Consider the following 10952-nt stretch of genomic DNA (forward strand, 5'->3'; position numbering starts at 1 on the left):
GGTAAAATTTTGCGCTATGCCAAAGTAACTATGCCACGCGGACAGAGTCGCGGGCAAAAGCTAGTCGGTTATATAACGATGCTTTTGTACCAGAAACAGCACAGTGGGCTAACCAAGGAACAATTTCTGAATTAAAAGTCGAAGTTCAACAACTTTTTTTTTTTTTATTGCTTAGATGGATGGACGAGCTCACAGCCCACCTGGTGTTAAGTGGTTACTGGAGCCCATAGACATCCACAACGTAAATGCGCCACCCACCTTGAGATATAAGTTCTAAGGTCTCAAGTAAGTTACAAGTAACTAAAATAAACGGTAAAAAAAACAAAAGTTTCAAGTAATCGTTTTATTAAAATCAACAGATATATTGTCTTTTTTGCTTGTCTTTAACTTAATAAATATGAAACACAAAATTAACTAACATGATGCATGATAATTTTTTTACAATAAATTCATATGTAAAAATGAATAAATGACTAGAATGATGCGCGTTTGTTTGACAGTGACACTTGCAAATGTCAATTTCATTAATTTCATTTCATTATAATTGTTTTTTAGAAGGAATCTAGCTTCACTAAATGCTTAATAAAATATCTTTGAAAACGATTCAGATGAAAAATCTACTTTAAAAACGTTTTTTTATGTAATACCCTGCGTGTTATTATAGGTTAAGTTGCGCCCGCGCTGCTCGGAACGACAAGCCGCTGGATAGAAGTTTAAATAAGTGAACAAATATTCTTCGTGTTACGTATGTGTAACTTTAAAATTTTCTCGATCCTGTCAATGAGTTTATTTTTAACAAACTCACATCAACAAGAGGAGATTGTTCATTCAAAGCGTAAGTAAGTTTCAAAAGATAGTCTATGGACGTATTGTACACGAGTGTTTATTGACCGAGTTTAACAACGTATTAAGGTTTCCACCGTGGATTACATTTGAATTTCGATGCTCATAATATCAATATTACTTAAATAAATACCAATATATATAAAATAAATATACATTGCAAAATTTAGAGTTTTTGCACACGTTTTTTTTTTCAAAAAATGTCTTCTCGTAAGTGAACAAAAAACAATATCGGTGGGCTAAAATATTAATTTATGTTTAATAGACAAAAACGTAAAATACTAATGTCTTTTAAAGTACATACGCGTTATTTTTCTTTTCATAATTTGTAACAAGTATATCAACAAAATTAAATATTATTTAATAAATCGTTTTTTTTACAAACTTTTGAAGTAATACAGTGCATTTGGAGGGAACAGCGTTTTTTTTTGCACAGATAAAAAATAATTTCTTCAATTTATATGCTGTATAAAAGAATACTTACAACCATAGTTGTCTGGCAACGAAATATAACTCGAGGGGTGAAAGGCCAGGAGAACAATTTAAAGATAAAATTTTAGAAAAAATATCATAACAAAAAAACTTAAGCTATTTGAATGAGTTAAACTTCATTATAGTTCAATTCAAAAAACATCGAACTGTTGATACTAATACCAAATAAAATGCATCTTTAATTACAAAAAGAAATGTCGTGTATTAAGCGAAATGTTGCCTTATTTAGCCTTTCATCCCTCGATATTATAATGTAGAACATTCTTAAATCACACTAAAATTTAATAGTGTTGCGAAAATATGACTTCCATTTTGGACATTTATCTTCTAAGGTTTAAGAGTAAGGTAGGACGTTGATTAATGTATATACTTATAATATTTAATGCCGTCATTCAAAACTAGTTTTGCGTTTACTAAAATGCGCAGGCTTCGCGCCAATAATTCTAGTTACATATCAGGTTTATTCTGTGGCGCGTGCCTATAAGCGACGTGTTTCCGCAATGCGTCCCTAGACCGCGACACGTGGGAGCACGCGCGGCAAGCGTGACGTCGGCCTGCGTGCGTTTCCATGTGCACCCTCAAGTTGTATTGGTTACTCAGTTTCTTGTTACATATACCGCACACGGAACTCGTGAGACGCCATTTTTTTTCGTAATCTGTTGTTTCTGGAACTGACGTTTTGTGAATTATTTTTTGAACTCTGGGAGAAAGGCAAAGGGAATATATTTCACGGTGCCAGTGAATTGGTAGACTGCTAAACTGACGGTCCGGATGTTGGCGTTCGAAATTTGTGTATATGCAAACTTATGTTGAAAAGCCAATCTCGTGGTGAACGATACCGTTGCTTATAGACGTCAGCAATGCCAGGGGCACAGTCGCAGCCTAACGCTGAGTCCGCTGTTCGCAAATCTCGGTTGAAGAAGGTCATGTCATAGCACTCAGGAAACATCGAGAAGGGTTCAGAGTTGGAAGTTAATTCCAAAGACTGAATGTATCGAGTGGCAGAAAAGATCTCTGGAAACGCACTTTTAAATATCTTCCGTGCTGCGATAGCTATACGCTACAGAATTCTTTGATTAATTGTATAACCCTTTGCCTGTCAGCTAGGTCACCGGTGCCCTACGCGGCACACTGAAGTAATTATGTCGGTTTCACCCCGAACCTGGTTAAGACGACGACGACCGTTTAAAAATGCTATTTACAATATCCACCGGTTTTGTCAGATGGGCATAAAAAAAATTAGATTGATTTTTTGCAAAACCGTTTGAATGCTTATAAAACTTAACAAACATTCCTAAATAAGCAATAATTACTAATAATTAAAAGAATGTAAAATTGTTTTGAGATATTTTGAATGTGTTTGTCGTAAGATTTATTCGTTCACTAGTATTCCATGTGCGTCTGGTCAATTGCGCCCCCTCCCTGACCTACCGCACACACAGACAGACAATACGATTACTTGCAGCAAAAGAGTAGTACAGAAGGCTCACCATTATTAGTCAAAAGGGCTGCGCTCGGGTTACTACTGATTCTGTACAAATTCTGAACGATTTGATCCAGTTTGCTCAGTCTATCCCTTTCCATCGTACTGCCAAAGCTCTCGGCGATCTCCTCTCCCTCTTTCGCGTCTTTAATCGGCGTGTCAAACGAGAATGAGTTCTCTGTCGTTGGTGTTTCGTTTTTCGCTTCCAAGTTGATAGGCGATGAATTTTCGTGGGGCTCTGGCTCTGTTGGAGTTAGTGTTGAGTTCTGAAATGGAGTTGAACATGAAGGTTTAGTTATTACGCGTTATATGAATTCGTGAATGGACTATCGTAGGTAGACTGTACCTGCTGGTATAGTTTTTAGCACCGGTTAGTTATCGCGTAACTAGGAAGCCCTGTGTGCTTAGTGCGAGTTTTTTAACGTTCTAGATAGCGCAAAAGTTAGCTCATATTTGTATGGAATGGGATCGTTTGCCTACGTTTGTCGTTAGGGGCGCTGTTCCAACTGCATACAAAATTGGGTTAACTTTTACGCTATCGAGAAAGTTAAAAAACTCGCACTAAACACACTGGTGTCCACGAGAGTTAAGTAGCGGCTTAAATGATAAGAGTCGTGATTGCTTCTGCCTTTAATGGCAAACTAGTCGTCCCTCAGTAGTCGAAATTCTACTATAATTAATTGAAATTATAAGTTTGAACATTATTATGCTTATTTTGTCAAAGACTATTATACTTCCTATAATCACAGATTTCGTCAAGGCTACACACTATAGACAAATAATATTAAAGAAAAATAATATTAATCTATTCTCAATTCGACCACAGACTAAACAATAACAGAAGTTTGACAGTAAGCAAAGAGTACATATAATTATATATACTCGTATATGCATTGTGTCAAATACATGTTAGTTTAAGTAATGTTTTTTTTATTTATTGTCAATTTATTTATGCATAATTAAAAAAAATATTAACATTCTGCACTCCTTCTCTATACTCCCTATAAAGTATAAAGTGTGGGAAACTGCATAGTGTATACTCCTCTGTCAATTTTCGTAAAAATGGGTGTAAAGTTTTTGCTTAAAGTATTATTATTATTATTATTATTACATATTATTATTTGATTTTTTGTTTTATTATTGTTATTTATTGCTATTGTTTTATTCCGAGATTGTAGTTATTGTTTTTATTTAATTCTGGTATACTATATGGAATGTTAATGAATTTAATATGGATGCAAAATCTGAAGTAAATGAAATTAGTAAATAAAAAATAAGGACCGATTTCGTATTGTTTTGTATAGAGTTTCAATTTACCGTATCGGCGTCTGTTAGTCCAGAAACCTTGAGCGTCTGCGCGAGACGGAGCAATGAAGGCAGCACCAGCCGGGATGCAGTCACTTCTCCCGTGTACATGAACGTCAGGAGGAGCTTCAGTTCCGCTGCCTCGCATCCTAGGACCACCACGAGAGTGTTATCACCTTCCAGCTCCTGGAAAGTTGGGAGATTGTTGTAGTGACACTGATTAATTATGTTCTTCAGATTTCAGTCCCGAAATTGAGCCGGTGGATGTAGTCTTAGAATTATTGTTTCGGTGTTATTTTTATTGCACTGTATCACTGGATGAGCACGCTGCTCATCTCGTAAAAGGTGTCCATAGTCATCAACACGTGAATGCCGCCATTCGCCACGAGACCTGAAGTTGACTGGTGGTAGATTTTACTGGTGGTAGGACCTCTTGTGAGTCCGCACGGGTAGGTACCACCGCCCTGTCTATTGAGCCCTGCCTGTGAGATCGTCCACCCATCTAAGCAATAAAAAAAAAAGTTGAAGTTTCAATTTGGAAGTCCTTTTTTAGACTATTTCATTATCACAAGAATTTATACGAGCCTACACGATTTTTATTTTATTGTACGTACGATAAATCGTAAAATTGTTTGTGTATTGTTTTTTTCTAAATGTAGAAAAGAAAAACATTGTGTTTTTAAATAAAATATACAATAAAAAAAATGAATAAAAAAAAGTATCATTATTTTCCTAAGTGTATGGCAATAGGAATCCCATTCATAATCAACTTTTTTCCGGTCAAAGAAATCACTGGCATTCCACCTACGCTTTGGTGGTGGTAGGCGAAGCTTAATGGATTTGTACTGACTAATACGCCCTGTCGTTGAATAGCCCATGTCTGAGCTTTCGAGGCAATATGGGGAAAGGTTACATGCATATCCCTTACCGCCCTACGAACAGCTGGTCTCAAACCTATTGAACTCACTTGAAGTCGTCGTGGCCTAAAGGATAAGACGTCCGGTGCATTCGTATCTAGCGATGCAACGGTGTTCGAATCCCACAGGCGGGTACTAATTTTTCTAATGAAATACGTACTTAACAAATGTTCATGATTGACTTCTACGGTGGAGGAATAACATCGTGTAATAAAAATCAAACCCGCAAAATTATAATTTGCGTAATCACTGGTGTTAGGACCTCTTGTAGTCCGCACTGGTAGGTACCACCGCCCTGCCTATTTCTGCCGTGAAGCAGTAATCGTTTCGGTTTGAAGGGTGGGGCAGCCGTTGTAACTATATTGAGACCTTAGAGCTTATATCACAAGGTGGGTGGCGCATTTACGTTGTAGTTGTCTATGGGCTCCAGTAACCACGTGTGCTGTGAGCTCATCCACCCATCCAAACAATAAAAAAAAACCCAAAAAATTGATTTAAAATCGCACCTTAAAGAGTTGCGCGAAATATTGGCTACACGATGCCAGGACGATTCTATGCGCCTTAACATTGGTCCCGCTGGCGCTGAGGGTCACGTCTGTTAGGGCTCCGGTCTGAAGCATCCGATTCAGTGCTCCGATGACATTGTTCTGTATATAACACGACAGAGATTCAAGTCTGTATTTTCTGGGATGTGTTGCAGTATTCGAATTTTTACTACAGAATATCTCTATAATGTAAAATGAAAATAATCATTTGACCTACTTTTTTTTACGATTTATGTGACAAAAAAGAATATAATTAAAATAGCTACGTTTAACTTTACTTGTTTGAATTAAATCGGTTTAATTGATTTCATGTTTTAAAAATCTTTATAAAACTAAAATTTGTAAAAATGTCAATAACTGCAACACGAAAAAAAAAAATAATAATAGAGAAATATGGTTATTTGTGGCGTGTTTTATGTACAAGTCGTAAGCAGAGGGCGCTACATACACTGACAGTATTAAAAGCATGGGACCAGTTATTTGCTAAGCCTATAAAACGACATTTGAAAAACATTCAACTTATAAAATCATTTAGATTTCTTTATCCGAAGATACCCCTGCTATATTTTATAAAAAAAAGCATTTTGAGTTTAATTTTGGAGTATGACACATTTTTATGTTTAAAAATCGAAATAGCGCGAAGCATTGACATATAGAATGTAGAAATTGAAAATGTTTGTGTACCTGTGAAGCCAGTGTTCGACGTAATGAAAAAAAAAACAACTCACCTACCTGGTGATTGTGCCAGCGCAAACAGAACTGTTGGACATCGTACTCATCCATAATCGATATTAAAGTTTAAAATATAACAAAAAAAAAACCCAATAAAGCCAAAGCGTTAACTGATTTCCACTCACACTGCGTCCCGTTCGCTCCGTCCAAGACAATAATATTGTTAACAGATCCAGGGTACTTTATTTTAGTCGGTACGCCTGGAAAACCTGTTGGCCGCCTATTTCTGGAGCTGATCTTATTTATAAATCCAATGACATTCGGCCAGTGACGCGGCATACCAAAACTCATCCAAAAACAGATTTAGTGCGGCCGGAATGATTGGCATCATTGTTCCATAATAGTGTTGTATGCGATTATCGATTCTGAATGTCGATAGAATGTGAAAGTCGAATATCGATATACAGTTTGGTATGTGATTAAACCGAAAACATTAACAAAAAGTTTGCCAATTTGAGAGTGAAGCAGCTACAAAAAACTTACTTGTGATGTGTGTTTTGCGTTTTTATTTAAGTATTAAATCTATGAAGGCGTATAAAGGAAATTAGGTAAATGCATAAGGATTTAGTTTTCACGTAAATTTGTGCTTAACGATATATTCTAAGCTTTTAATAATCAATTAATTTTTTTTTATTGCTTAGATGGGTGGACGAGCTCACAGCCCACCCGATGCTAAGTGGTTACTGGAGCCCATAGACATCCACAACGCAAATGCGCCACCCACCCCGAGATACAAGTTCTAAGGTCTCAAGTATAGTAACGACGGCTGCCCCTCCCTTCAAACCGAAACGCATTACTGCTTAACGGCAGAAATAGGCAGGGTGGTGGTACCCACCCGCACGGACTCACAAGAGGTCCTACCACCAGTAATTACGCAAATTATAATTTTGCGGGTTTCATTTTTATTACACGATGTTATTCCTTCACCGTGGAAGTCAATCGTGAACATTTGTTGAGTACGTATTTCATTTGAAAAATTGGTACCCGCCTGCGGGATTCGAACACCGGTGCATCGCTCAACACGAATGCACCGGACGTCTTATCCGTTAGGCCACGACGACTACAACTGCAACAAAATGCTGTTATTACGAAATAAAGTAAGGCACTGTTCATTTTTCTTTGTGTGATGTTGCCAGGGGTGTCTATAGACGTCTTAATATAAATAACGGTTCCCATTTAGAGACATCTCAAAGTAGGTTAAAGTTTCAATTGAATTACGGATGTCCTTTAACTCGCATGCTACACAAATTTATTATTAGTGTACATCATTTTAGAACACGTAGTAATTACGAACTAGCTTTGGAAAATTGATACCTGCCAGAAATTTGAACCGACTGCATGGCTCGATAACAATACACAGGACACTACTACCTGTTAGGTCATGTATGGACAGCTTCAATAATAACCGTGGAACGAAACGAAAATCTATATTAAGTTTATCCGATTCTTTAGCAGGGTTCTTCTTAACTGACGCATGTAGGTAACTATAATATTTAAAGAAGCCACATTGCAGTCTTTGCTCAGGAGTTTGCTAAAAGGAAGTTTAGGAGTATTTGTATCGTAATGAAGCAATTCTATTTGATTTTCATTTATGTACTAGCTGACCCAGCAGACTTCGTAGTGCTCAATTGATAAATAAAATACCTAAACTTCTGTATAAAATAAACTTAAAACAAACAAAAGGAAGGACGGGGGACACATCTAAGAAATAACAAAATTGTTATTTTTATTTAATTGCGAGCATTTTCATATTTATCTACCTTTTAAGCCTTCTCTGGACTTCACAAATAATTCTAGACCAAAATTAGCCAAATCGGTTCAGCCGCTCTCGAGTTTTAGCGAGACTAACGAACAGCAATCCATTTTTATTTATATAGATTTTATGTATGAAATCACGAAGTTGCTTATTTATTCGATGTTCATAAAAAACGTGGATCTTAATACGACAAAGGTTCAGTTATTCTAACAATTCAATAATACACTATCGATATGAAAATAAATAAAATCGTTAAATGTCTCCCATCCTTAAGCAGACCATTAAAACAAATTGACACAGACCTAAAAGAATTCTTTTTTTTTTCTATGCCAATAACTGGGTCTCATCCGTCGTGGATGCCTTTGCGTTTCTGATTTGAATTTAAAAAAAAAAAACTATTGCCCGCCTCACTTTTAACAGTTACATAAATTTTCTGTATGTACATACCTATTTTAATTTCTAGTTTTTTAATTAAAAACTGAATTAATTATAATTCATTAAGTTAATATAGTGAAAAGTTGTGAATGAAATAACTTTTTAATTCCATTTTGTTTTCTAAATACAATATGTTTATTTAAAGATATCTTTCAAGTCGTGATAATAAGATTAATTTAAATTATTCTATTACAATAAAAACAACGAAACATGGAAGTCACTAACGGAACAGCAGAGGAAGTGGAAGACTGTGAATTTTTCACCAACATAACAGAAAAGATAGAAAAAGGAATTTCTGATTTAAAAAAGATCGTTAATAGCATCAACCAGATGAGAGGTGAATAATGAAAAATAATATTGTTCTTATTGATTAGTTAGAGTAAACAGTTGTCGGTTATTTGGCTATGCCATCTGAGGCCCGTGGTCAATTCATTAGATGAGCTCCAGCAAAAAAACATCACCTAATTTAATTTAAGTTTTTTTTTCCTCCCTAAGCGTATTTCAGTGTAACCTTAACTAGTAGGTGAGCTCACGGGGCTTAAACCTGACGATGTTGCTAACACGAACCCTGGCAAGAGCCGTGCTTCACAGAATCTACCACCGGATCAGAAACGCGACCCACTGAAAAGATCCGGCGAGAAACTCAGTGGGCTAATCTTAGTAAATCGCTGAAGCAGCTAACTCACATTATTACTAATATAGTGTGCATTTTAGTTGAATGGGTGCTTTCTAATCGGATAATTTTCTAATGAATGCGTTTGAATTTTAATATGTAGTTTATTTCGATTTTCATACGATCTTTTTCTTTATTGCCCTTGTAGACAGACGTGTATACGGTCCGCCTTATGGTGAGTGGTTACCGTCGCTCATGGACATCAGCAATGCCAGGGGCTCAGTCAAGCCGATGCCTACAATTAAATTAGTTGATTGATTTTAAGTACGTAAACAAAATTTAAATTTTTTACTAAATTTCGTTAAAAATGTTACGTTACTTTGATCTTACTGCCCCTAAGGCCCGGGGAACCGTCGGATTGGGGGAAGATTGGGCTGGGGGGGACCGTGTAGCGGGGGAACCGTGGCAAATTGCCAGTCCCGCCAACCTATAGTTACGCCGCTGCCAGTCATAGTCAGTTTTATGTGAAATGACAAGTCGCGGGCTTAATAAGTTACCTACATATCGACGGGTGAAAGGATATTACGTTTAATCAACATTTTTGCAACTTTACAGGAGAACCATTTAAATTTTTAAAATTTGGATAAAAATATCATTACAAAAAAACTTCTTTAGCTATTTGAATGTGGTGGTATACGTAATTGAGGTTCAGTTGAAAATATCGAATTGTTGATACTAATACTGAATAAAAAGCATCTTTAATTACAAAAATAAATGTCGCGTATTGAACGAAATGCCGCATGAAACAAAAATGGTTTCTGTGGCAATAAAAGATTGAGGTCATTGATGTGTATTTTTTATTTCACTAAATTGGAATTTAAATCGTTAAAAAATGAATTCTTTGAAATTTCAGTTGAAGCAGCGTATTTACAATCTGATCTTCTAACAACAATCGAAGCGAACACTTGGCAGGACATTGCCAGCCTAGTTGGGTTAACTTCTATAGAAGTTAACCCACAAGAAGTTAACCTCAAATATTGACTCGGAAGTCATTATGAATGTCATTCCAAAAAACTAATGCAATTCGATTCCCGTGAGGCCAGTAGGAGGCTCTATCTCTCTCTAACGTGAGAATTTGAAGATTTTTTTTAAGAGAAAGTCCGAAAGTCTTTGGATACAATTAAAAATGTAATTTGTTAATTTCGATTCAATAAAGTATTGGTGGTTTTGTCTCTTTCATTTCAAACTAGTCATTTAGTGCCTCGCTTCACTGATTAAATTTGTAGATGGGAATTAATTTTATTAAAAATTAAATTTTATTGAAGGCCGACAATTGTTTCACTTGATGTTAAAGTAATGGAGCCTATAGATCAGATATATCCTTTTGTTCGAAGTCTGAATTTTACGGTACATGACTGCGTTACCACAGTAATAGATGGAATTGTACTTAACCGGACTTACAATGGGTGTGTAATGGTTACCCAAATTCATTTAGGTAGTAGAAATTAAATATCAAATTAAACATTTAATAAAATATCAAAACGAATTTATCAACTACATAGGTACTTCTAATGAATATCTAATTTATTTGGCACAGAATAGGAATGATTTTTGTTGGGATTCCGTAGCATAAATTAATTCGTAATAAACCATTGGCCATTATCTAACAAACTGTTTTTATTCGTCTCCCTTAGTATTTAGCGGTGACGAAGGTTGATAACCGGTTAGGACGCGATAAGTCACGGTTCCGATATCCGGTTGTTTGCATGTTTACCCGGACATTATCCGGTCTGCTTAAAGTCGGTTGTAGACCAAGAGGTAAGCTATAGCG

The 10952-nt window shown here is 36.0% G+C and overlaps 1 protein-coding gene and 1 long non-coding RNA gene across 4 annotated transcripts; one reads left to right on the forward strand and one right to left on the reverse strand.

Annotated features, from left to right (window-relative positions):
* Positions 1-328: 328 nt before the first annotated feature.
* On the reverse strand, positions 329-6584 carry LOC101742829 (protein bric-a-brac 1). Of its 3 annotated transcripts, none has more exons than XM_021347744.3 (5): positions 6443-6584; positions 5547-5687; positions 4136-4309; positions 2826-3084; positions 329-2006 (listed from the first exon to the last, which is right to left on the reverse strand). In XM_021347744.3, the coding sequence occupies exons 2-5, from the start codon at positions 5658-5660 to the stop codon at positions 1783-1785; spliced, it is 771 nt and encodes a 256-aa protein (XP_021203419.1). In that variant the 5' UTR covers positions 5661-5687; positions 6443-6584; the 3' UTR covers positions 329-1782. The 3 variants fall into 3 exon arrangements, with proteins under 3 accessions (XP_021203419.1, XP_021203418.1, XP_062525445.1); XM_021347743.3 differs by having other exon boundaries at positions 6318-6561; XM_062669461.1 differs by lacking the exon at positions 6443-6584 and adding an exon at positions 5803-5826.
* Positions 6585-8671: 2087 nt separating this feature from the next.
* Positions 8672-10454, forward strand: LOC101742974 (uncharacterized). Its single transcript, XR_209746.5, has 2 exons — positions 8672-8845; positions 10035-10454. It is a non-coding gene; the product is annotated as an uncharacterized LOC101742974 (long non-coding RNA).
* The last annotated feature ends 498 nt before the right edge of the window (positions 10455-10952 follow it).

Source organism: Bombyx mori, chromosome 7 (genome assembly GCF_030269925.1).
Source record: "Bombyx mori chromosome 7, ASM3026992v2".
In the NCBI taxonomy this organism is placed as follows: Eukaryota; Metazoa; Arthropoda; class Insecta; order Lepidoptera; family Bombycidae; genus Bombyx; species Bombyx mori.